We start from the raw sequence: 27,670 nt of genomic DNA on the forward strand, positions 1-27,670 counted from the left end.
TGTCACTGGGCACCACTGAGAAGAGCCATCTTCTTTACTCACTCTCATCACACACTCTGATATGATCCCCTTGAGCTTCCTCTTCACCAGGCTGAACAGCCTCAGCCCTCTCATCCTCCATATGTCACCTATGCTGGTCTGTGCTCTACTCCTGACCCATAAGCTTTCAACTGACTGATCATCTCTCTGAAGGCAGAAATCCATACACATGAAAAGCAGCAGCCTCTCCTCACGGTCCCAGCCTACAGTCATTTGTAACTTCATAAACAATTTCTCCAGTGATAAATGAATCCTAAATGTGTTTCATCTGGAGTACTTACTAAATGACGACGCTAGTAGGTGCTTCAGTATTTATAATCAAATCACACTTAATACTTGCAATGGGCTGCAATAGTGCTTCAGCACCAAGTGAGAACTGGATGACAAAAAAAGTTAGGTGTAGCTTGCCTTCCTCCTCAGTAAACAAAAAAAGGCAGTAAGTGCTAACTGGACAAAACAATTTGAGGAATTGGTAAGTAGTTCTAGTACCTGAGCCAACAGGCGTTCCAATTATTTCCTGTTTCTACTTCTGTGAAAGTCAGAAGAGCAGATTTTAATTTGTGCCACGAATTAGACATTCTGCATGCTAAGGTTGTTCCCTCTTTTCACTCATCTTTGAGCAACTCCATGTTACAAGTGACATCCTACACACAAAACCATACTTCTATTTCCCAGTCAACCTCAGTTTTCAGTATTTAATATCCTTTAAGTAACATGTTTAGATCTTGCATGCAACACACTAGAACGAGGCATTGTCTAGGAACAACTGGTCAAGAGGGAATAAGGAAAAAAAAAAAAATCTGTTTTGCTCTGCATTTCAAACAGATCATTTTTGCTTTAGTGGGCATTTCCATTTCTGATATTGGCTTCTCCAGCTTAACTTATTTCTGAGCAATATTCTTGGTGCAGTGTTTGTGAAAAGCTAGCGAACCACCACTGAGACGCCTGGCAAAGTCCTCTTTGAGACAAGGACCTCTCAAATTGCAGCTTTTGGCTCAAATGTCCCTAGAGAACAAGGGAGAAAATACCTGTACAAAGAGTCATTTCCTTTTTCTGGCGAAGGCTTTTGAACAGAGACACTTAGAAACAGGTTTGGGCCCTTTCTCACCAAAAATATTCAAAACACTCAACCCTCTGAACTGTTATGGAAAATAGAAAATAGCATAAATCGCTCGTGCATTTAGGACAGGTTAGGAACTGGAAACCATGTAATTTGCCAAATCCTGTCATTTGCCAACTGGCTGTAGACTGCATTTCTTCAGTGTAACACTCTAGTGCTTCCAACAATTAGGAAAAGCATATATAATGGACATCACCAGAACAGAAGTCCATATGATGCTCCATCTTTGCAGGAAATGTTCAGAAAACACAAGCAAATTAGCATTTAAACTAAAAAGTATCCTACTATAACAGGATAAAAGCTTACATGCTTTCATACTTCAGCTCTCTCTGTCACAATAGTAATTTTATGGTGTCTTTGATCAACAATCTTAAGTGTCACGTCACACAAACTATCTCCTAAAGTTAACATATAAACCTTTGTCGGTTGGATTTAGCTAAGACAGTTCTATCAGGGATACCTTGAGGATTTTTTTATTCGCTGGATTAACTTAAAAGCTGAAATTCCTGTAGGTTGCAAGAGCTTTGTCTTGAAATTTAATGTGCACAGGCAGCAAACCTGCAGGAGTTTCCTTCAATAATAGCAGGATTGTTACTTGCACTGCATTTTTGAGCCTCAAACAGGAAGATGTTGGGGAAAGCGCAGTCTCACATACTGCATCCTGGAATATATAACATCCATTAGATTTGTTTGGGGATCATCTATTTGAAAATCTCCTGATTTGGGTAACCAAATGTTTCATGGCATGAAAACAGCCTGAGTCCCACATACACCTAGAGTATGAAGACTAGTTAAAACAGACTAGATGAATGCTTTTTTCAAGAAGGTTGCCTATGCTAACTAATCTGGCAAATTTCAAGTGGGCAAAGGATCCAGCCCTGTTTCCAGGCCAACAATGACTACCAAGCACATGCATAGCAAGTTTCTTTCAAAAATATATCTGGGAAACACTTTGACATTCACGTCTAGTTCACAATACCGTTTGTTCTGTTTCTCAGTGTCAACTCAAAATTTCTTTTGTTTCGGAGTCCACAGCAATTTGAGTTTTTTCTCACGACATCTTGTCAAAGCACTGGTTTGCAATACTTCCCAAAAACAAAAGTTACAAGTATTTCGGCTGATGGTTTTCTCACCCTTACAAACAGTCTTACCATCTTCAATATTAGCAGAGCTGAGCGAGCAGCTTATGAACAGTTCCTCTATCTGAAGATAACCACAGCAACCTCCTTTGTGGACACTGCTGTTAAAACCAGCTTCTACAGGAAATAATCACTACTCATTAGTGATTATTTTTTATTCAACAAGAACTACTGGGATGTACTTTCTGTGATACCCAGCTATGCACTGAAAGAGGGTAGTCGTGGTCATTTAGCTGCTCGTCAGAGGTTGGCAAGTTAGGGAGGATGTTTGTTACTGATGGGGGAAACACCAGAAAGTAGGTCAAGTACAACAAAAGGTCACTGGAGGGGAATACAGATGTTCAAGAGGGAATCCAGTTCTTCCAAGTATACACAAATGGGGGCTGTGGCATCCAAAGACTATGGGGGGGAGGGGGGTGTGCCTGTGTGTGCAAATAAAAAAAAAAGGAACAAGTAACCCCCCTTGTAGCTGTAGAGGTATTTATCTGTGTTAGTCTCTACCAGTTACATTTACATTTTAAAAGCAATCATACAAGTTCAGTACTACTATTCCTAACCTAATTAATAAAATCATGTGCACTTTAACAAGAGCTGGTTCCCCAAAAAGACTGCCCTCTACAACCTATAAAACAACTCACTGATCAATACAAGCCCAGCACTGCACTTGCACTGAGATACGCAACTGTGATAAAATCTGGAGAGCAAAGACAGAATAAAAGAGTTTCTAACTTTTATGGGGAACAATTGGAAAACAATTTTAACTGTCTAGAGGACTGAAAGTTAGTTTCATATTTAGATACCGACATTGTACATGCACACCTGTGTGTATGCATCTATCTCACGTCCACACTACTTACCTGGGGGGACAGGTTCCTCCCCAGTAAAATCAGGTTTGGGCAACAACAGCTATACTCCCAGAAACACACAGCACAAAGGAACAACCACCTCTGGAAGCATATTTCCCATCTGGACTGTTTCTAAAACTGCTGCTCAATAGGGCTGGGATGAAATCAGGTAGACATTTAGGAAGATCTTTAAGGACATGAGGAGAAAAAGGATGCCCATCAGTTTCTCACGCTCAGTAGAAAAAGACAACAGGGTGGGAATTTACGTTGGTTTGTAGGTTTACTGCACAGTTTGACCTGGCAAATGCAAAACATGACCCCACGGAGCTGGGGCTGCTCCCGTGTGCTGTGGGGAGGAAGCTCTTTCCATATACTATACTCTCCTGTAGCTTAATCAGCTATGGCAATTCGTCTCCCCTCTCAGCTTCTATACCTGAAATTTGGGAAGCAGGGACACAGCTGACTGAAAGGGGAAATGCTCTGAGGAAATCAAATTAATCCTAGTGGATTTCTTGACAGGAGAGTCTTTCAAGGCACCCTGACATGTTCTCAGGGCAAAACTACTGTCATGCCTGGCAGTCAAGACTCAAGCGACGCCTTGGCCTTGCTTCATGCTTCAGTGGAACTCATCACTGCGCTTCTTGGGGCCTGGACACGCAGCCGGCTCTCCTCACCGAGAGAAAAGGATACGCTGCCTTTTCATGTATCTATGCTTTTCATATATATTCTATACATGTGTGTTGATAATATCTAGATATAGAAAATGTGTATAATCATATTTATGTAAGAAGAGAAAGTAACAAGAAAAGGTCATACTTCAAGGGAAAACCAGGGTACAGCTGCACAAACGAGAGCAAACAGACTCAAGCTCCCTCTGCTTTGCTCTATCTGCCGTAGTATTTTTAACTCTCTCCTAATCTTACAGCAAAGGTTGACAAAACTAAGGACAACTAATTAAGTAGTGATAAAAGAAAACTATATAAAGTAAATATTATGAGTGAAAATAGAAGAAAATGTTCTTCGATATTTTAATCCCTGCTTTTCCACTCTCAAAATCCCATGCAAACATGAAAATGTGTACAAACATGATGTTATCCCTAGATTTCAGCAAAGCAAAATGAAAAGATTCTGAGCATCTTCACATTATGGGAAATATAGCAGAGCAAAGTCTTTAAAAATAAAAGTCACTGCAATTTCCGTTCCAGGTTTGTTAAACACTCACATTGCAACACTTAATTGCATCATTTTTTTATGTGCTACATCCAGAGTTGAGACATTTCTCAGTAAAAGAAGAAAAGTACTTCCCACAATCACAAAACACTTTCAAAGCTTCAAGTGACAGCACAGTTTCAGAGATAAAACAACATATTTTTGTAGCACACAACTGCTCCACTGCACTATTAATTCTTGCCCACTGACGTTACAATCACCATCTGCATTGTTTGTATTTTAATAAACCTCTCCAGAGCCTGCTTTTAATTAGAGACATATATACACATACCAAACTCCTGCTTCTTTCTCCTTTATTGGATAATTTTATTTAAATTAGTGTTCAAGAAGCAGCGAAAATTCCCACTCCATCTAACAAGATTTTCTCATTACCACCAAAAGCTTTGATTTCTGCAAACCTGCTTACAGTGTCCATCACTATGACTCGACATATCTAAAAGTTGAACTTTAAGACCATAGAGAATACAAGGAAAAGAACTGTTATTTCACTGCATCTGAATACAAATCCAGTGGTTTCATTTGGAGGCAGGAGTTTTTTAGCTGTAAAAGTATTGATTCTCGTTATTTCTTGGGCCATAAAATAGTTCTTCACAATGGGCATAACATTAAAGCTCTGCCATATTGACAGAGGATGGATTTAGGTTAGATATTAGGAAAAAGTTCTTTACTGTGAGGGTGGTGAGACACTGGCACAGGTTGCCCAGAGAAGCTGTGGCTGCCCCATTCCTGGAAGTGTTCAAGGCCAGGTTGGACGGGGCTTTGAGCAACCTGGTCTGGTGGGAGATGTCCCTGCCCATGGCAGGGGGGTTGGACTAGATGACCTTTAAAGGTCCCTTCCAACCCAAACCACTCTATGATTCTATGATGACACATTCAACAATGATGCTGAGTCTATGGCTCTCCAGAAGTATACATCCAATCATCCAATATCTCTGCGCCTGGCAAAACCTTCAAGCAGATTCACCTGGAAAGCATGCTAAGACACATGAAAAACAATGAGGTGGTTGGTGACAGCCAACATAGCTTCACTAAGGGGAAATCCTGCCTGACCAATGTGGTGGCCTTCTATGATGGGGCTACGGAACTGATGGACAGGGGCAGAGCAGTTGACGTCATCTACCTGGACTTGTGCAAAGCATTCGACACTGTCTCGCATGACATCCTTGTCTCTAAATTGGAGAGACATCAATTTCATGGATGGACCAGTCGGTGGATAGAGAACTGGCTGGATGGCTGCATGCAAAAAGTTGTGGTCAATGGCTCAGTGTCCAGTTGGAGACCAGTAATGAGTGGTGTCCCTCAGGGATCCGTGTTGGGACCAATCTTGTTCAACATCAACCATGTCGGTGACATGGACAGTGAGATTGAGTGCGCCCTCAGCAAGTTTGCCAATGACACCAAGCTGTGTGGTTCAGCTGATACGCTGGAGGGAAGGGATGCCATCCAGAGGGACCTTGACATGCTTGTGAAGTGGGCCAATGCCAACCTCATGAAGTTCAACCAAGCCAAGTGCAAGGTCCTACAACTGGGTCGGGGCAATCCCAGGCACAGCTACAGGTTGGGTGGAGAAGAGATTCAGAGCAGCCCTGCAGAAAAGGACTTGCGGGTGTTGGTTGATGAGAAACTGAACATGAGCCGGCAGCGTGCGCTTGCAGCCCAGAAAGCCAACCATATACTTGGCTGCTTCAAAAGAACTGTGACCAGCAGGTCGAAGGAGGTGATCCTGCCCCTCTACTCTGCTCTCGTGAGACCTCACTTGGAGTATTGCGTACAGTTCTGGTGTCCTCAACATAAAAAGGACATGGAGCTGTTGGAGCGAGTCCAGAGGAGGGCCACGAGGATGATAAGGGGGCTGGAGCACATCCCGTATGAAGACAGGCTGAGAAAGTTGGGGCTGTTCAGACTGGAGAAGAGAAGGCTGCATGGAGACCTCATAGCAGCCTCCCAGTATCTCAAGGGGGCCTATACGGATGCTGGGGAGGGACTCTTCATTAGAGACTGTAGTGACAGGACCAGGGGTAATGGGTTCAAACTTTAACAGGGAAAGTTTAGGTTAGATATAAGGAAGTTCTTTACAGTGAGTGTGGTGAGGCACTGGAATGGGTTGCCCAAGGAAGTTGTGAATGCTCCATCCATGGCAGTGTTCAAGGCCAGGTTGGATGGAGTCTTAGGTGACATGGTTTAGTGCAAGGTGCCCCAGCTGATGGCAGGGGGGTTGGAACTAGATGATCTTAAGGTCCTTTCCAACCCTAACTATTCCATGATTCTATGAATCAGGTGCTGCATCCCAGCGGCCCCCTTTTCAAGGGCCTCTCAGCTGGCCTGCAAATGCCAACAGCAGCCCCATTGTGGTCCATGCACATCTATCAGCAGGTGCTGAGCACACACTGGCTGTAAGAGCAGCTACCGGCTCCCTCTGAAGAGGGAAAGGTGGGAGCTCAGTGTTACAGCCAGAATGAAAACCACCTCTGTATTTGAATTATGTCCAATAAAAAATACAAAGTAATCTGTAATTTTATTAGACTTAATTAGTAACTTTGTGAAGCCCTAGAAAATCAATGTTACAAACAAAACTCATGGGGAGACAGGAGAAGTGCAGCTGTACAGTAAAAGGAATTCTTTCATTACTTTAGTATATTGACTAACTGGATTAACTATGATTTTTGTAGAAGTAAATGCAATCACTCTTACCTACTTCAAAGCCCTTTTATTCAGGCCATGTTTCCACTAAGTCAAATCAACTTTTATGTTGCAAAGATTTTTGTACACTACTCATATAAGGTTACAGTCAACCACTCACAAGCATGTTTATGTTTTTAAAGAAGCATACAGCTGCTGAGAGCTCAAAATGTAGTTCAGGAAACAATCACAGCCACCACAGATCCTACTGTCTTATAATTTGCCTTAAGGCCATTGTCTTTTTGATGCTGGACTTCTGATAATTTTGATAATTTAGAACCTAAGTTTCTCTTTAGCCCCCCCCAGACTTTTCAAGCTGTGCTCTGCAACTGCCACCTCTAATATGAGAAGCTATGGGAAATAACAAATGAATACCACCTGGCAGCTCACTTTGAGTGACTTAAGCCCTCAAGGGCACAATTCTGCCTATGACAGAGAGTGCTAGTAGCCCTCTTCAGACCATTACAACACAGATCCTCTTGATACGGTATCCCCACTGCCCACAGCGTCTTCCCTCAAGCATCAGGCTGAGCCACAGGCTTGCAGAAAGCCCACTACCAAACTTTATGTCCTGGAGCCTTTCCTAACCTGTATACCCCATGATTATAAGCCAGTTGCATATGCAAATATACACTACTAACTTGACTGTTTTATCATAACACACCAAGTATATGCCTCTCAAAAATAGGGTATTATGAAGAAGCTGGAACAAATGTTCAGTGATTTCATGCTGCTTTAGAGAGCACTGCAAGCCATTCTAGACAGCACACTGTCCTGCATATAAGTGGATTTTTAGGAACTGAGTGATTTCTTTTTTCCCAGAAGGCTGAAGATTTTTCTTAAAATATCTCAAGTGTGTGCATGTGTTCACCCACACACAAAGTAATTCACTGCAGTATGGGACTACCACCAACAGCATACAACTACTGAGAAACCTCTGCGCTAGTACAAAAGATTTGCTTCTTTTCCATGACCATGGTCACGGAAAGGCATGCTACAAGTTGAAATTTCAGTTTATTTGTATCACATGTAGGTATTGGAAATTTCTTGCATTAGCACATCTGATGCCTCTCTTGCACACGTTTATAAATGAGACATTGTGTCATTTTAATGCCCTTCCACAGCACAAACCTTGAACGACCTCATGAATAGTTAAATGTACAACTAACACAGCAGAAATACACAGAAACGGCAAATTTTATCAGCCACCCTCACTATGCTAAATGCACCTCCCCACAACCCATGCATCGTCCTTGCAACATCTGCTATTCCATTAGAGCAGCACAGGGAAGCCATGGGGGAGTGACAGTGGGAGCTGACTCTCTGGCTCTACAGATTTGGGTTCAATTCTGGAAAGAAGAAAAGCAATCTCCAAGCAGGAGGTAGCAATGGGTTAACCCGTTCAAAGCACTCCTTATAACTACTGCTTGTAACAAAGTCCAAGCTGAAGAATTTGCAGCAAGAATGTTCAAGAGGTACCTTACTTTTCAGTGCACCAGCATTACTATTACATTACAGATCTCACTGTGTTAATCATTAAGAGCCTGGAAATGCATGTTGAGAGAGAGATATGACAGCAACACACAGATATATTCACTGACATTTAATGTAGTCATTTTGATTAATTATTAAATCTCTGAAATGAACTTGGTGCTTGAAATGGCTTTTCAAAGGGTCCAGTACTCCCATTAGCAAATTAACTTTACTCTCAACAGTTGGCATTAGTTGCTTGGAAACAATTACATTTTTTTAAGACATCTAAACACATTTCATTTAACCCACCAACTCCCGAACTGGTTTCCCCAAAACTGAGAGAGTCATTCCCTGTTCAACAGATTTACATATTTTTGGTATTCCTTATGTAACCTGACATTAAATTTTCAAAAATAGTATCTTTTCAATCACTGAACCTATACTTAATTTCACCCAGTATGCCCAGTAAAAAGCACAAAGATTGATCAAGAACACAATTCAAATTTTACATATTTATATATATATATGTGCATATATATATGTACTCAAGCACAAATACATGCAGATGAATATGAATTATTGAGGCTAGCCAATCAGCCAGTACAAGAAAATCAAAACACCAAATATAGCTAATACTGGTTAGATGTTGGATAAGGAAAAAAACACCTCACAGCTACAAGCATTTTCTGACTGTAAACAAAGAGTAAATATATCTTGCTGACAGTAAGAATTAACTATTTTTTGGTTTCTTCCTCACCATTTTCAGCAAAACTTTATTTTTCCTGTAACCATTCTGAAATGCACTCTTCCCTAATTCTCAGGAAAGTACCAGTTAGGTGAGTAAGCACAGGATCTGATTTGACCCAAAAAGGCTAAATATAGGAGCTACTGCATCACTGGTGCCTACCCGCTAATGGGGCTTTTGGGAAAGGAGAAGAGGGAGAACTAGGGCTGGGCAGAGGCAGACAAAGCCACCTCTGTGCAGGACAGGTGCCTGCCCACAGCCGCAATGCAACCTTCACCCTTCGCTTGGGGAGAAAAGCCAGGAAGCCCTGCCAGCCCCTACCACCTCCTGAACCGCAGCAGCTCAGCGTAACACTGACGCATGTGGATCTTGAGCTTCAAGCAGCAAGAAAAGCCAGAAAACCCCCAGGTCTCATTCTTGGCCCGAGATAGTCTTCAATAGACCAAGATAGGATGTGGCTGAAATAGAAGGAAGCTCTGGCCCTTCTGCTGGGCACTGTTCATAGCAGTCCTCCAAACCTGTAACTTGATTTCATACCACTCATCAGTCTTACATGAGGGTGTATGTGAGCCAGTTAGTTTAACTTTTGTCAAAACAAATCTCATTCCCTTACATTTTTTGACATCTTGGCTTCAAATTAAATACAGCAAAAAAGTGAAAACAAGTGTACTTCATCCTCTAACAGCAGTGGTGGCCACACTGGTGGCTTAGTAAAAACAAGGTTTCCAACAAAACTGCTGACACAAAGGCAGCTTTAGGTCCTAGAATTATTAAAAAGCAAGTTGTAGGACAGACTGACATTTTAAAATTATTTCATAATTCTGCACCTCTGCATCTCTAAAGAGTTAAAGATTATCCAAAAGTCAGAAACCTCTTCCCCAGAGTACACTCATAATATTGACACATGCTGTTCTGTAGAGAAAACAATACACAAAGGGGGGGAAAGCCCATCTATTTGCATCCATTTGCACACTTCTTAATTCCTACGTAGATAGAAGTGTTCTTAGCCTTCAAAAAAAAAATAAAAAAAAGGCAAAAAAAACACACCAAATGAACAAAATTTCTCCTCCACTTCAGTCATTCTTCAAGAAATGACAGGATAAGATTTGCCTTACTATTTGACAGCAATTGGTAAATATCAGGAAAAGAAATTGCTGGTGCCCTCACACGCCAAGTGCTGTCCATCAGATCATGAGCAGCACAGAAGTATCGACCCCAGGGACAGACAGGCAGCATGCTGGTGGACAGGCCTGGGAGGGAGATGTCCCCAGCACAGGCAATACAAAAGAATGTCTTCATGTTGATTAAATATTTTCTTATTCCATATGGCAAGAATAGACAACTGAGGAAACAATTTACAGATAGAAATCCAAAGATATTTGAAGTGGTCAAAACCCTCACGGTTACAGGAACTTTGCCTGTTACGGAGTTTGTTCATTTTTTCCCCTCAACAATTCAAACAGGCTCGCTGTGTGGAAATGCAGCTTATCTACACCTGAGGAGCAGCATAAGGGGATTTTCTACACGTTGTTCTTGAAGTAAGTTTCTGCTCAAAAGTAGTGATTCCCGAACCATACATACACAGACACATATTTGAGTCAAAAATTTCAACATCAAGTGTTTTTTTTTCCCCTAATAATTGCTCTTGCAGGAGAAGCTCAGAGGAAGAAGTGCCCATGCCCACCCGCCTGCCCCCCCATTCCCGCAAACCAACAGGACCTTCACACAGCAAGGGCAATCACTCAGTTCTGCATTAGACTTAAGCCTAACTGCAAACACAGATACCAAAGCTTTGTATGTTTGATCTCTGCACTACTACCCTAAGCTCCAGACTTAAATGATTTATTCTATGGTGACTCTGCATCTCAGAAATCCACAAGGTTGCAAGTTCTTCAGGTCTTTCATTTCACACATCTGAAGAAACAACACTAAGCTGCTCTAGCAGAGAAATCAGTAGAAACACACAACTAATCTTTTGCTGCTTCAAATCATTTTCACCCTACCAAAAAACCTCAAGCTGTCACCCACACATGCATTTTCTATGTACATGTACAAATGTGCTTAGCTCCTGTCCAAAACTCTGTCTACAACGTCAGTATCCCCACTGGCCTCCATACCAAAGAAAGCACACATTCGTTTGCTTGGATTCTGTAATAGTAATTGGCTTTCATACAGTAAGTAGCAGCAGTCAGGTCTTCTCTCAAACTTCACCTAAATCCATTTTCCTCCAAGTGAATAAAAACAAAATTAAACAAAATAAATCTCTGTTTGCACTGGCAGGCAATTTAACATATTTAATACTTCCTACAATAGATCTATCTACCTCAATTTTGCTTCAGTGGAACAGCATTTTGGGGTCAGCATTAAATAAGCCTCACTTTTTTTCCTCTTTCCCTCCCCTTTCTTCCCCCACCTCCTCTCCTCCAGCAACACTTTAATTTAAAACATCATTATTATTACAGGTTAAAAATTTAAATTGTAAGTGAAGGCTCATGTTTAAAAGATATTGACAAGAATAATTGGCTTTTTCAAATAAAAGAAATCAGCAGTAAACTGTATTAATCAATGATTATTGAATTCTGTGCTCCAGGCTAGTGGTTCCTGTTAACAGTGGTCTTTCAGACCCAGGTTTTTCACTTCAGCTTTAATGAACAAGGTTGAAATCATGCATTGAAATGAAATAATGCAGAACTAATCAACTGGCTTTGTTTCCGAAGCCTGAACAATTTCACTTGCGAATCAAAATGAAATAAAACTGCGCATGCTTACAAATTATCTTAAAGGAAGCAATCCAGGGATGCTGATCTCAGCCAAAATACCCTTTTATCTCTGCCAGGAATTGGAACATAGCACAGACACGCAACACAAACAACAAATATCTGGAAGAAACTCTCAGAATTACTATTTTATTCTACTCTTACACACCATTTTCTTTAGTGTTCGCTACTACAGACCCTTATATGTAACCTCTGCCAGCGGGGCTACTCACACTAACGGAGTTACCCATATGCCTGGCATTTGTAGGATCAAATCTTTGGCTAGCCTACAGCAATACACAGCCGAGACAATATAAAACCTCACAAAAAAAACACTGTCAACTCTACAAATCTGCTTGATAAAATAAACACCAACCAGGAAGAGTGCAATCACTGCAGACAGATTTTTGAAAGCTTTGTTTTTCCATGCAGCAGCTATAAATAAACAAACAAATAAATCTCCCCATGCATTTTAAGATGCACAGAAAAACACATTAAAACCAAAGCCCACAGTTTCTGAATAAAACAGCTGAATTTGCAGATGCAAGGGCCTTTTGAACTTCACTTCCTCTGCTTCTTCCTCAAACCGCTTCCTATGCACATTTTTCTTGACCTAGCTTTAAGTTAAGGCATTCGCAGCGGCCTTAGGTCAAGCCTAAAGGCAGGCCATATACATCTCAAGCTCTAGTCTATGCTGGCACATCAACAACCAGCCATCCTCCTGGTTTACTGAGCAGCACATACAATTCTGTATAAATAAGTAAGTAGAAAGAGCAGCTAGCAGTCACAATACTAGTAACTGTGCTTTTTAAAAGAAAAAGCTATACTGCAGACCATGAGCAGGAGTTGGCTAGGTTGGATGGGGCTTTGAGCAATCTGGTCTAGTGGAAGGTATCCCTGCCCATGGCAGGCAGTTGGAACTAGATGATCTTTAAGGTCCCTTCCAACCCAAACCGTTCTGTGATTCTATGAGTTTTTCACTTTGTATTAGTACAAGACACACACACCTATACATCCATCCTTCCTAGTGCAAATGTGACTAGAAAGCCCTTGCTTGCAAGAGGGTCTAAATGACTGCAGATGGGACTTGTTACCTTCCTCCCCTTTATGATATGATTTGATTTTCTGACAAAACTTCAAGAAAAATCTTTCTCAGATTGCAAATTCAGGCGTATTGTGTACCGTAACTGCATTTTTCAAGTACTTTAAAAGACTTGAGGATGTGTGAAGAGAAAGAGGTTCCAGGCTTGTAATTCAGAAAATTAATGAAATTTCCGCTTTGGGAAAACAAACCAACCAATAAAAGAGCGCCACTCAATTGGCCAAGGCCCACTTGAAGAATTAAAGAACAAGATACATCATAAACGGGGGTGGGGAAAAAAAAAGATGCCACAGTATACAGTGGGCTGAAAATGATACCAAAACATGTGTTCTCTCATTTAGGTATCATTACCTAACCTCCTCCTCCACGCTGTGGTCGTTGCTACTATATTAGACTGGACTTCAAAAACTGACAAAATTTTCCAGATTCCACAAGCTGAAATTAGAAGCCTTCAGACAGATAAATAATCCTGTGATCTTCTGGGAAGCACTGATCATTTCCAGTCACTACAGTAACCAAAGAAAAAATCAGGGCAATTCACCTATTAAACGATCACAGATTTTTATATATTGCTGGTTTCTCGAATTCTTTTTTAAGTTGTGCATTCAAAAAATATGAATTGCTACCAAGAAAAGATGAACAGTAATTATAGGAATAATTTTACCTGTTTAGAGCAGCAGTTAAAATGAGCAGAAGTGATCATGAATTACCTACTCAAAATCAAGGTAAAATTTTCTCCTTTATTGTATATCTCCCTATATCAGTTAGCGGTAGTTTAAATATATCTAAGGCCATAAAGCTGCTGCTACTTATCATCCATTAATTAATCACATAAGATATAATTCCTAAGCCATCAAGACTTAAAATACACTTTATCACAAAATAAGAAATCACTGAACATAACTATGCTTTCCTTACCTGCAAATCCACTGACAATTTACCAGTGCATAAAATACCAACATCCTGAAGCTGTGTAAGAATTCGTTCCAAGCAATTACTTTCACAGAATTTAAAATTTGTCTTAATGAAATACTGTGAGAAAGATATAGGGTTTGAGCATTTTCCATGTATTAAAGCTATTTTCATACAATGGAGCATTGTGTTACCTTTGGCCGCCTTCTCTACTCACAGTGATGTAACCTCCTGAATAATTATGCCACCAGCACTACATTTTAGTAAAAGACTTAAGCTTCTGTCATTTTCTATGAGGAAGACAACAATCTACTGTGAATGGCCATGTGGCTGTAAAAAGCCCAATTATTTGTACAGCACAAAGGACCACCAACTTCAGGCTGTAACTAGAACAGCCTTCAGCAGTTTTCCTCAGTCTCTGGAAACAATTTGCATGACACAATCTGCCCTACAAAACCCACAGCCCATCAGATTTTTTGTAACATCCCAAGTTCAGAGTAGTAGTGAAAAAAGAAAAGAAACTAGAAAAGAGCACCGTTTCCTACCCAGCCAAGAACAAAACACAAACACTGAACTGCAGCATGCAAATCAAGCACCAGTTGCAAAATGAGAACATTTTGTGCTTTCTCCATCCCTTGTGATGGGTCCAGGAGTGTTGGTATTTTAAAGGGATGGCCGTATTTTTTCCAGTAGACAAACGTTTCCCCTACCCTCCCGTAGCACAGGACTGAGTACTCCCTGCCCAAATAGGCCAGCAAAGATACGCATGATGATTGGGAAAGCAAAGCAATGCAAAACCCACTACATTCCTAAATATACTTTTATTTTTGTAATTATGTTTAGAGTACACCAAGAAAAATGTAAGCAAATCATTAATGCCCTAAGATCAAGATGACAACTCCCTCTTTTTTTCAGGCAAGATGTCTGCATAACTCCTCTGGAAATCTTCCGGGAAGCCAGGTGAAATATAGGTCAAGTTACAGAGGGAGCATTTCAGAGACTACCAATGTGTCACTAAATTCATAGGGATTTCAGTGAAGCAAGCAGTTCCACCATCTTGCTGCACTTTAATTATTGATGGGCAGTTATAACCACCACCCTGAACAACTTTGGTCTCCCTATTTCAGAAGCCACTCCTGTCTCCTTTTATCAACAAAAGGGAATGTAGCATTCTAATGACAAGCCACGTGATATTCTACCACCACTCAACAAAAAATATGTGTTCACAGAATCACAGAAAATACATGTTCCTGCTTTCCAAATTGTAAATGCCACCAGATGTATTCAGATTTACTGACAAGTGACCTGAGCACTGCTGCTGCTAGCAGAGCTCTGCCACAGATCCAGGCTCTCTCCCAGCTTTCTTTCTCAGGCACCTTCTCATTTCCCCTAAATTAGGTTGTCAGATGCAGCATCCCTGTCAGACAGCGTGGCAAACATCCCTTTTAATTTCCGAGCATTCAGCACTAATACAGCTGACACCACAGCCTGCAGCTCCTGCCATGACCCATCTCTTGTTGACTACACAGCTTTAACTGGGCTTTTCCAAATGGGGTGCAGGTAGCAGTTCATAAAGGTTCTAAATTATTTTCTACTCTAACCTGCAGAAAGCAAGGACAAAAAGCTAATATCACTCTGTATTAAAATATGTAAAATACGTGGGTTTACTGCACTTATTTGTAATATTTATTTTGTAAATTTATTCACAATAAATTTTGTAAATTTCTGGTATCTCCCCCTGAGCTGTCTTTAACCTCTCTTTTCTCCTTTCTTTCTTCCACAGTCCTTTCTTCTCCATCAAGTTTCCTTTCATAAAACCACATATTACTTGAGGTTGGAAAGGCTCTTGGAAGTCCTCTGGCCCAAGTCCCCTGCTCAGACCATGGCCAGCTTTGAAGCTGGATTTAACTTAAGCAGGTAGGTCAGGGTGCTTGCAGCCTCATCCAGTTAAATTTTGAGTATCTCCAAAGAAATTTCTCACTGTCCCTTCCATCCTTGTCCTCTTCAACTCCATACCCAAGCATGGAGAGGGACTCTTCATCAGGGACTGTAGTGATAGGACAACGGGGAATGGGTTCAAACTTAAAACAGGGGAAGTTCAGGTTAGATATAAGGAAGAAGTTCTTTACTGTGAGGGTGGTGAGGCACTGCAACAGGCTGCCCAAAGAAGTGGCAAATGCTCCATCCCTGGCAGTGTTCAAGGCCAGGTTGAACAGAGCCTTGGGCAACATGGTCTAGTGTGAGATGTCCCTGCCCATGGCAGGGGGGTTGGAAGTAGATGATCTTAAGGTCCTTTCCAACTCAAACCATTCTGTGATTCTGTGTACACACAGGTCTTAAAAGCACCAGGCCTACACCTACAAGCCTAATTTTGACACCTGGAAAAACCATCTCTGATGGCCTATCTCCAGCACCAGCATTATGCAGAAGACGTGGTGTTTCCATGCTTCACACAGGGGCATTTTATGTTGTGTCTAGCAAGCAAAGAACAGGCTGGGCAAATACAAAGGGTTCACTCTTTGCTTTCCCTCAGTGGAGCTGTAGAAGCAGATCAGCCATGTCCTCCACACCCTGCAGATCCCTTGCAGTGTGGCAAGATCTCATACCTCCTCTTGCACCCTGCCACTCCCCTTCAGTTTGGCTCTTCCCTTGGCTACCTTTCCAAGGACAGTTCTCCTCAGATGTCTCTCATCATCTGTTCTGCGCGTCTAGGGACAGCCAAAAAACTGATGCCTGATTCCTCCTTCCTCTGCCCATAGTGCTCCCAGTGTCAGCACGTGGACTGTTCTAAAAACACGCTGAAGTGCTAAGTGTGTGATGAGATGCTATGGCCACTCACCAAAATTTCCTTGTGCCCATCTTAACACCAAGGAGATTTTGCTTCATTTATAGCAAGTATTATGCCCATAACCTGCTATTACGGAATTCCCACTGCATGTTGGAAGTTCCACTGCATGTTAAAACCCAAGGAACTGCTGCTCCATATTCTCTACTACTTGCACACACACCCCCCATTAAAAAAGCAAACTGCAAGCTGTAAGTGCCAGTTTTCCTCTCATTGCTCAAAGTATAATTCCATGCGTTAGTTCCGCCACCCACTATTCAAGCCCTTCTCTCTGGACAGACATTAATTTCTTCCTGAAGTCTTCTATGGTGCCCACCACCGTAGCACTTGAAAGCTTAGCAAACACTAACTTACTTTCATAACGTACCTGCGAAGGAGAGGTACCATTAACCTCATTTCATAGGCAGAGAATTAGAGCACAGAGAGGTTTTCATCAAAGGTATACAACAACTTAAAGGCTGCAGCCCGAGATACGTTACTGCTGGATTTTCAGACTAGTCACGCTTATGTAATTTTTATAGATCCAAACCATATTTCCCTTGGCATGTGCTACAGCAACTTGTGACAGACATCTGCAAACTCAAGCTCTCAGGTCAGGGAAAAAAGGGATGAGCCGCAACGGAAAGGGTGGTGAGGAGGCCAGGCACAATGCTGCATCAGGACTAGAGGTAGCCTCTGTCACATACTGAATCCATCACACATACCACAGCAAAAATAAGCAGGTAGTCCTTCATTAAGGACTCATTAAAGAGAGACCAAGTTAAGGTTCTAAAGGCACCCTCAGTTCTACTGCCTTCTAAATTTGGAGTGTGTGTCCTCTGAACTGCAACAGTCTTGCATGCTGATTTGTGTATAATTTCCTGGGTTTCAGAGGGAAACTAGAAAATCCCCTGAGCAAAACTGGTACCATTCAAGTGCTTCGGTCATCGGCAGTCTGGTCATCGTGGACTCCTGTGCCCAGCCACAGAGCTACTACTGCTCTTTTCTGCTGAAGAACATTAAACATGCCTAGTTTCTGTGCATGCAATGAGGATTACCAAATTTGCCTTATACAAATACTATCTACTGTAACAGGTGTTTATATTCATACTGATGATTAATTATAGTTGCTGGCATGCCCTGCTGAAGAAACACAGCAATCATTCAATAAGTGTTTATAATCTAATCAGCAAGAGGCTTATATTGTTGCTTCCTTCTTTGTTCCACTAACTGTTTTAAGTTTTCCATTGGAACTGAAGGCTAATATTAAATCTGACACCTCAGTAGTTGCTTTTACGTCTCTCTTTAATCTCAGTTCATAAAACCTGATGTTTCATTCACTTCACAATAACCATGGGAAAAAAAAAATCACATCACTACATGTTCATGATGCAAACTGACAAAGTCAAGATTAAAACCATAAACTTACACATCATTTCAGGAAGTACTAAGTCCAGAGCTCTCTAAATTTCATTATTTGAACCTCATATATTATTTGAACATCATATATTCTAGATGCACTAAAAATACAAAGGGTGCCAAATTCTCTGAAACAGTGAAGGTACAACCTCATACCAGCAGCCACTATAAAAGGAGGAAGACCCATAACGAATACATTTCTCAAGCAGAGACAATCAGGATCTTTAATGATTCAGTAAAGAACAGGACTAGAAAGTAAATGAAAGAAAAGTAGCACAGAAATGGTACACTCGTAACTGCTAGCAGGCAGAAGTGTTTATACAGTTCATGCAAAGAATTATATAACTCAGGTCTCATTATTTCAGTGACTTAAAATAAATAAGCTGGTTTCCCTGAAGTAACTCTAAAGTAATGTTTTACCATCCATGCTCTGTGCTGCCCTTGGAGTCTAAAGGCCACTTGCAGAAAAGCCACAAAGGGTCATGTTGGAAAAGCAATTCTATTGCTGTCAAACTTAAACTGGCTGTTGCACCATTGCTTTAGGAGAAAAAAAGTGTAAAATTTCTATAGCCTGTTTCATGTATATTGAGAATGTTTCACCAAAACCAGTACACATCTGCCTAGCTAGAAGAAATGCATTGCTCCAGTCCTGCAGGGAACCCTACAGCTTCGTATGTGCCACTGACAGACCCTGCGACTGGGTATCACGCTACTGCACAAGTAACACCACCAATGTAATTATCTTTGAATATATATAAAGAACATAATATGGCTAAAGCTGCTATTCAAACAGCTAAAGCATCTACAAACACAAGCCTTATCCCAATACTGGCATGCTTTTAACTAATATAAAACAGGAAAGGAATAAGATTTTAATATATGCGTATTTCTTACAGGCTTGGAAGACCTAAATAATTTCATGGGATGCTCAAGAGCTGTAACATTCTCCTTTTTATAACACACTCCTACTAGTTTCATTCTATAAAATGAGAATAATTCTTCTCCACCTCTTGGGTTCTTCTAGAAAGTATACATTGATTAACGACCATGGCAAACAAGACAGCAGGTAAACGGGATCACCTCTAAACACACAGTTCATCAAAAGTCAAGCAACCCTTTGCAAGAGAATGGCTGTCGTGAAATAACAAAACTGCATTTGATGCAACAACCGTTCAAACCCCCCCCCCCAAAAAAAAACAAACACACCACAAAAAAGCCCCAAACAAACAAAAAACCCGAACAATCTAATATGCATGAAAATGAAAAAGCAACAGAAACAGCACAAGGGTGCGACACGTTTATCTAACGAGTGACAGAATTTTATCCAAAAATGGAAAATGTTGTAATTGACATTTCTGTACACAGGAAGATTTAGCCTATAAGTGGCTTCAGGGACAACAGTCACTTGCTACCACTTTTGTTTCATTTAGAAATCTCTAAATGGGAAAGTTGATACTGTCTGTCCCAACAGTAAAGCTCCAATGCAGTTGCCTACTCTATCACCGTGCCTGGGTTGCAAACTAACACTGGATGGTAGCCCTGTGATGATAGAGTCTCTCTGGACATGGGCATCACATCCCATTCCTAATGAACCTGTGGTGTTGGGGTTCTCCAGACCTCAACAAAAAAGTAACTTATGGAAAACAGACAGAAATACTGAAGAAATATAATCCATTAATGAAAATCTTCATAGTCCAACAATCATGAAACAGTCATTAAGGAGAGGAAAATAAGAACCTTTAACAAATTTTAGACATTTTTAAGAAGATTGCATCATGGTGTTTTCAAGGCCTGCCATACTGTCTGCGCAAGTGACCAAGCCTTTTTTCTTGTAGGCTGCAACAAATGTATTACCTTTAGCTTCAACGAAAGCTGCGATTTTACTGTACTGAAAAGATCTGTGATAGGAGAAGAAAACCCTTCATGCACACACACATCCAGTTAAACTGCAGACTAGTAATACACAGACTTTGTAAAATGAAAAGCAGTAGCTGTCCTGCATTCCTCGCCCTTAAGATCAATTAACATCTCTGCAACCTGAGCTAGAGATATTCGGTGCCCTTGTCACCACATTACTCATAATACCATTAACTCTTTTACAACCCCAATCAAATCTATGAGACTGCCAGAAACGAGTATTTGTTACAATTTACAAAATGGAGGAAATCTTGACAAAAGTGCTGCTGCTACTGACCACAGGCAAGTCAGGGAGGGAAGCCTCGGGTTTTTTTTCTTAGTGATATTTCAGTAGCCAGTCCCTTCTATCAATATTTAGCACAGCTTTAAAACCATCCAGGGTATGAAAATGCAAGGACATTTGTTACTCAGATTTTGGCAGCTAAGGGATTCTCTGCACCAGAACATAAAGTTATGTTGGAGAGTAACACCCAAGAAGAGTTTTTCTGCTGACATCATCCCAAATAGAATATCATATGTCAAATATTCATTTTAATTAATTATTCCCAGACTTCAGTCAACAAAGAGGACACTTCATCTCTGAGTTATATAAAACTTTCAGTTCTTCCCTTTTGCCTTATTTACTAGGCTAGGAGTCAAATACCTTACCTTCATTGTCCCATGATGACACAGGCAGAGAGGTAGGACAATTAATGGAAAGAAAGGAAAGATCATCACATGCATTTTAGAGCGAATTCAAAGAGGTTGATTGTCCTAAAACTGAGGAACTAAATGATTCTCACACAAGAATTGTGGAAGAATTAATAAATGGCATCACAGAGAAAACCGATACATGACTATACCACAGATCCACTACAGCAGACTGCCTTGTCTAAAATATCAATGCTCTTGTCAAATAACACATACTAGGCCTTGACAAAGGATGGAAGAAAATATTTCATTCTGAGTGACTAAATGGAATATTTTAAGGTCGAGGCTAAAAAATATGGGATCTTTTGGGTTACTTGGAGTTTACTAGTAGAATTCTTTAAACATTGGGGCTTGGAATGATTCTTTAATGTTTTGATTGCATCAGTACAGAAAATAAAACCTTTATGCCAATGGACTATGCTGCTGACATCATGCTGGGAGGAATAACTTAAGACAACCACCAGTGAAAACACAGTATCTTCCAGGAGGAGACGAATGAGAGAAACCAGAAGTAACATGAATTAGACAAAATGTAATACCCCCTGGACTTGCATGGGCACTTTGTGACAACCACATTTTGCGTGACCTGCGAGTTTCTAAAATTGGTTGGAAGAAACCCAAACTCTCCCCAGTGTTCTGCTAATTAAAAGACTTAGCACTGAAATCCAGATTGGGGGGGTGTTTTGGTGAGAGATGACCAAATCAGGCTGGGTCCCAAAACCACCCTCCTGGTCAAAACTAAGCTGACCTCAAAGGTCCTGGTGAAACACCCCAACTACAGCAAAAGGACGTGTCATTTATGAGAGCGTTCCATACATGCTACACAGCATTCCTGACATTTGCTATCAGACTTGGTAATAATATAACAAGGGCCTTTTTCATGCCTTATTAAAAGGCACAGATTGAATGGCAATGTCATAATGTGCACAAGATAAAGCTTTTTAAAGTGTTTTAAACAATAAACAACAACTTGTCTGAGTAGGTTGGGTAAAAATTTCATCACCCATTCTATTCACACTGCAACGTCTCACTGAAATGAGCATGATGCCTGCACTACTAACGTCCATACGTGTTTGTGTACCAAAATTGTTAGTTATTCTAGCATTACATAGAACAGAGACTCTTCAGAAAGCCAGGAGAGTTGATGCTGTATGTCAAAACAAGGATATCCATTTTAACTGCACCCAAATGGATGAAGTGTCCAAGCAAAAAGTCATCTGACTCAAGAGCTGGGATCTGTTTTTTTACTCAGGGATCTTTAGTCACTACTACACCTTTCTTCCATTCGGCCGTGTCCCAATATCACAGTTAATGCGGTCTTCAACAACAAAGCTTCAGAGGAGTAAACACAGTGTACCTAACAGCAGGAGCTACAATATCTAAGTGCAGCTGGGCTGGGGACAAACTAAAGTCACCTTTTTCCTGTGATTCCCAGAGGCCTATTCTATTTTTAACTTTGTTTTCTTTCTGTTTATTCTAATGTAGTTTCTGCATTTGTCCATTAAGTCAGCCTCTATACAACACTCTAAGCAATACTACGAAGAGAGAAGAGAGTAATAAGCTCATGAAGTGATTGGCTCAGACAATTTTCAAATGCACTGGCTAATTGGATATATAACTCATAAACAGCAGCGGAAGAGGGATGGATAACAATGTGGGAAGAAGAATCTAAATCTAAAAAAGCTCCAACTGCATTCAGTTGAATGAATACCTCTTTGATTTCACTAACCCTGATATTCTGAAAATCATACCAATAAATATGATCTTACTCTCAAGCACACATTCTTCTAAGTATACGAATGCAGCAAAAACGGCTATTAAAAACTCTGCAATTACTCTAAACTTGCACTGTAAACAGCATAACACCAGACCATAATTAAATATGAAACATTTCATTGTCCTCATTACATGAAATTCAATTTCAAGAAAGCATTTATAGTAGCACCAGCAGCATCTTTCCACATCCGTATATTCCTTTAAGCAGCTACCACATCTATTCAACCAAAACAGTGACACGTTTAGCCTGGAAAAATGAGGCAAAAGAAACACTTGAGGAGCAACTCATGTTTGATGCTCTAATCTCTGACATGTTTGGTTTAAGTAACTGTGAGAAGCTGCCAACTCCTTGTGCATCCAACTCCATAGGACTGTGCACTATTTTGACCATTCAACCCGAGTATTGTGACCACTGCTGTAAACACCACTTCAAAATCTAACACAGATTCATCCCATCTGAAATACTTGTGACCTCCACAGGCTGAAGTGTGTACTATCCTTTTATTTTCCAAGTAGAATAAAAAGAAAAACTTATTAGATATTTGGCTCAATCTTAGTGACTTACATTAAGTCAAGAGTTAATAATTTATTAATCAGCATTCAAGAAATCCTTATTACATGTGACAGTTTTTGGAGAGGTTTTGCTTTCTTATTTAAAAGACCTTCAACAACAACCAGTGAGGGAAATAGTTTGACATACTGCTTTGACACCTTCCTTTGACTTACATATTAAAGAAAGAAAAAGTTACGTGCTTTCACTAACGTGTATCATTTTCACATTTTTCCATTCTAAGTAGATTTAAAATTTTCAGTTCTGCTGTAGAAGATTTTATGTAAATATGTTCTATTACAACAGCACTGACCCCAAAATAGGTCTTTTTCTTACAACAATTCCATCTTAACAACATAGATAAATAAGATTATCAGCATGAGAAATGTTCTTAAAAATGAAGAGATCAAAACTGTATTAAGGAGAAACCCAGTAAACAACCAAACACCCCACATTAGTTTACTTTTGGAGACAGGCACGCATGGTACACAGGCAGAAAAACAAGAAGAAAATCTCTTGCTTCCTAATTTCCCACACGATAGCAGTACTCTGGTGCTGTAAGGCACAATCACATACATTGTTTTGTTTTAAAACAAATGCATGGTTCTTACGATGTATTTCAGCAAAGTGGAAATGAAGCTGAATGATGCAAAAAGATACTGACAGCTACTCACATAGTACAGAGCAAAAAAAAAAAAAAAAGTGCATCAAACTTCAGCTCAACTGAAGGCACAGCTTTACTGCAAAGGTACCAAACCACCTGCTTGAACAGCAGAAACCTCTTAAAAAGGTGATTTCTGTGCATGACTGCTTTTAATGCCACCACCTTGTCCTGACAGCGCTGCACAATACCCCAGGTAGGGGCTGAGCATGGCTTCCCTCCCACCGTCTCCATGGGCACCTCTGACAACATCCCATCCTCTGGGAGAAGCCCATAGCAAAACAGCAGCTCCGAAGCCTGACAGGTACAGGGCACAAGCCCTACCACGCTGCAAGGAACAGCTCACAGATTGCAGGAGGACTTCTGAGCAGGTGCTTTGTTTTGGTTTCGGGCAAGCTGCTGCTGGCACGTGAGCGCAAGCAAACAAAACCCACCACTCAATTCTTCACCACTGGTCCTGGACCTGCCCCGAGGAAGCAGACCACTTGAGTTACTCAGTACTGAAAACACCAGGTCACAGCGGAGACCCTGAAGACTGACTCTCCCCTGATAACAAACACTAATCATCAACTCCAACTTACAAATGAGTGATTGCTGCCTCTATAGTGCTTTAAAAATATCCATGCATCTTTCCGAAGGCTCTGTACAAGGGCTACGACCACCCTATCACTTCTCAGCACAAAGTCTTTTAACAAAAGGTTTCCAGCAGTCAGACTCAATTAACTGCACCTGAAACCCTACCCGGGTTTGCAGACAAACCCCGTTTACTTTGAGAGCAGCCGTGCCACTTCAGCTGCTTTGTATTGTTCATCAGCACTCACAGCCACATAAAGCCCTAACAGGAACCGATGCTTTAATACTTGCATGAGGCTTAGATTCTAGCAAGGGAGGAATATTGTTTGCGTTTTCAGGGTTTTAAAACATCTTAAAAGCATAATATTTCTGACAGCCACAGGAAAATGAGGTTATGCAAAATACTTACTTCGAAAATGCTCTGAGGCATAATAGTAGACATCCTCATAGCCCTCATGGTAATCCTCCTCTGGACGGTACTTTTTGCCTTTTCTTCTTCTCGACCTTCTTATCTGCTTGACAAAGCCCAAGAAGCGCTCCATCTCCTTCCTCAGCAGCACTGGCCAGCAGCCCCCTTTGCCCTCTGTTTCACAAAGAGCTGTCCCAGCATGAATCAACCGCAAGCACCAGAGGAAAGCTGCAGCCTCTGACCAGCCGCTCAGGCACCATCAAAAAACCCCTTCCCTTACCTCAGCTGTGACTAGCAAGCATATTGTTTTCCCTTTTTAAAAAAAAAAAAAAAAAAAAAAGAGAGAGAGAGAGAGAGAGAAAGGGGGTGGTAGACTTTATCAAATACACTAACAAGACTATTTCATCATGAAAATAGACAAAGGAGGAAAATACTGAAGCAAAAGGAGAAAAAGTCAGGATTTCAAGTGGTTATTAAACAGCAGAGGACAAAGTTGAAGAGACCTGCCTGCCAGCAAGGGGAAGCCCAGCACTGAGAGCTCCCTATCCTGTGTCTCCATCATTTGAAGAGGGGCTGGGAGGCGGGGATAGATGTTAGTCAATGGACTGAACCATATCTCAAGGCAAAACAGGTTTTCATTTGCCAGTTAAATGTTGCCCTCGTATTTACCCAGGCACAGGCTCAGGAGCCCATTTGATTTCATTTGTTGTGATAAGAGGAAACATGCTGATCCAATCCTGGCATCACATATGCTGGATGAATAAATAGCAAAGTGGTTTAATCCATACACACAGCCCACTCACCGGCAAGTGTGTGCTGAATGTGTTAATTGGAGCAGCAGGGAGAAAGCTCGGCAGCTGTTAAAAAATGACACATATACCCACTGGGCATTAGTGTATTCTAATCACCACTAGATCTAAACATTAAAAGGCACTCTGCAGGCAAGTCTCCTATAGAGCTGGCCAGGCTATATGGCAATAGGCAAACAAAGGAAGCAACACATCAGAAGCACGACAACACTCGTTTAAAATCCCAGCAGAGTTTTAAAAACTTTAAAATTGAGGTACAGCAGACTATCCTTTGCACAGGATGATAGGAGGGAAAAGGCTGAAAAGGCGCTTGCTCTCTTCTCCTCCTGCATGCCTGAATCCCAGACGCATTCCCTAAGATAAGGCTGGAATTTCATCCGTGTTTCTGATGAAGTTTCCTCCTGCACAAGAACAAAAGCAGTGCCTACTTGAATCCTATCACACTGACATCTGCCACAGGGTATTTTTCTGTAACAACACCCCTGTGAGCCATATGAAGTCTCTAGTCCAGCAGGACCTCTCCTGTCTGCTGGCAAAAGTCAGGGATCAATCAGTCACCCCAGTCAAACCATGTGGTGATCATGGTCACCTGCACCCATGCTCGCAGGAGATACTATTTTGCATGTAAATGTGCATGAGGAAGTCAGAGAGACTTCCTGTAAAACAGACTTTACAGGGTCATAATCTGGAAAATGAAGAGCACGCAGATGTGGGGTTAGTTTCTGATGATGCAAACATTTCAGTGAGTCATTATCTTGCAAAGAGCCAACCAGGGTGGTGTTTTTAAAAGCACAAAAGAAGTAAAGCAAAAGCCAGGACTGCTATTTATCATTGTTTCCACATACATATGCAGAGATTGCTCAGAACTGAATTGGGGTTTTCTAGTTTTGAAACATGTAGAAGTTATTAGCAGAGGTCAGCTATACATGCTATCTGAGGATCCCAAAACAAACAAACCGTGAAAGCAAGCTCTGGAACTCCTGTGGGCTTGTTCCAGCTTCCCAGCTACTTTAAAACAACACTGTCACAAAACCACACCCATTTTATCTCTAAAAGCTCAAAAAAACCATGGACACTCCTACTGAGCTCCCCACAGGCATACAGATTCATCCTCCTTGACCTTACCAGTCCCTGCTTTTCCCACTGTGAAAATGCAGCCACCGTCACTAGCTGATGAACATCCCGAGGGCACTACCAGAATTATTTTTAGTGTAACTAGTATAAGGAGGTTGTGTTTTATTACAAGTCTGTTTTTTATCACATGGCTTTCAAATTGCAAAGGATAAAGACCTTAGAGGAATATTACAGGTATATTACCAAAAAATAAAAAAGACAATAAAACTTTTTTATGGATCTTTAAGAAGGGATCACCCACTGTATGTTCTGAAGGTTTCAATCACATCTCTTTTCTGTGCTCTGCCACCAAGCAGCAAAAACATTGCATTAGTATCATGAAACATGAACACCAAACAAAGACTTAGCCTACAGCAGAGGCAGCACTCTCTTTTCAGAGAGGGAAATGTTGTTTTGATGCTATATTTGCTGCTGTAGAGCTTTCTCCCCAACAGATGTGCAAAAAATTATTTGTAGGTGTCAGAAACATTCATCTGGAAGACAGTTGTTTTACAGCCGTCACTGTTTCCTGAAGTTAACTTAAAAAGTTCAATTCAAAATTATACAGCTACTCTTTAAAATGGAGAAAATGTAAAACTTTCTTGCTTTTAAACTGTCATCTAAATGAGAGCTGAAAACTGGAATTGAACACCCTTCTCCATTGCCTCTGTTACTAAATGTGCTGCTGCAGGAGAAGCGGCTTCCCCTGCCCTCCGCACACCCCAAAGAGACTTTGGTCCTTTCCACAACAAAACCAACACAGCAAATAAGCAGCCAAGGGAGCAACCAAATTATCTCAGCTAGCAAGTAGGCACCAGATGTAGTACACTGACTGCCTGACCATTTTCTATGGAGAACCAATCTCAATTTGGGCACATTTTGAGCTTTG

The 27,670-nt window shown here is 41.0% G+C and overlaps 1 protein-coding gene across 1 annotated transcript in view; it reads right to left on the reverse strand.

Moving 5' to 3' along the window:
- Positions 1–26,611, reverse strand: part of GRIP1 (glutamate receptor interacting protein 1) — a 227,157-nt gene extending 200,546 nt beyond the window's left edge. The window contains 1 exon segment of the mRNA XM_030477942.1: positions 24,860–26,611. Coding sequence (XP_030333802.1) covers positions 24,860–24,992 — 133 coding nt within the window. The 5' untranslated portion in view covers positions 24,993–26,611.
- Between the last annotated feature and the right edge of the window lie 1,059 nt (positions 26,612–27,670).

This window comes from Strigops habroptila, chromosome 3, assembly GCF_004027225.2.
Source record: "Strigops habroptila isolate Jane chromosome 3, bStrHab1.2.pri, whole genome shotgun sequence".
NCBI lineage: Eukaryota > Metazoa > Chordata > Aves > Psittaciformes > Psittacidae > Strigops > Strigops habroptila.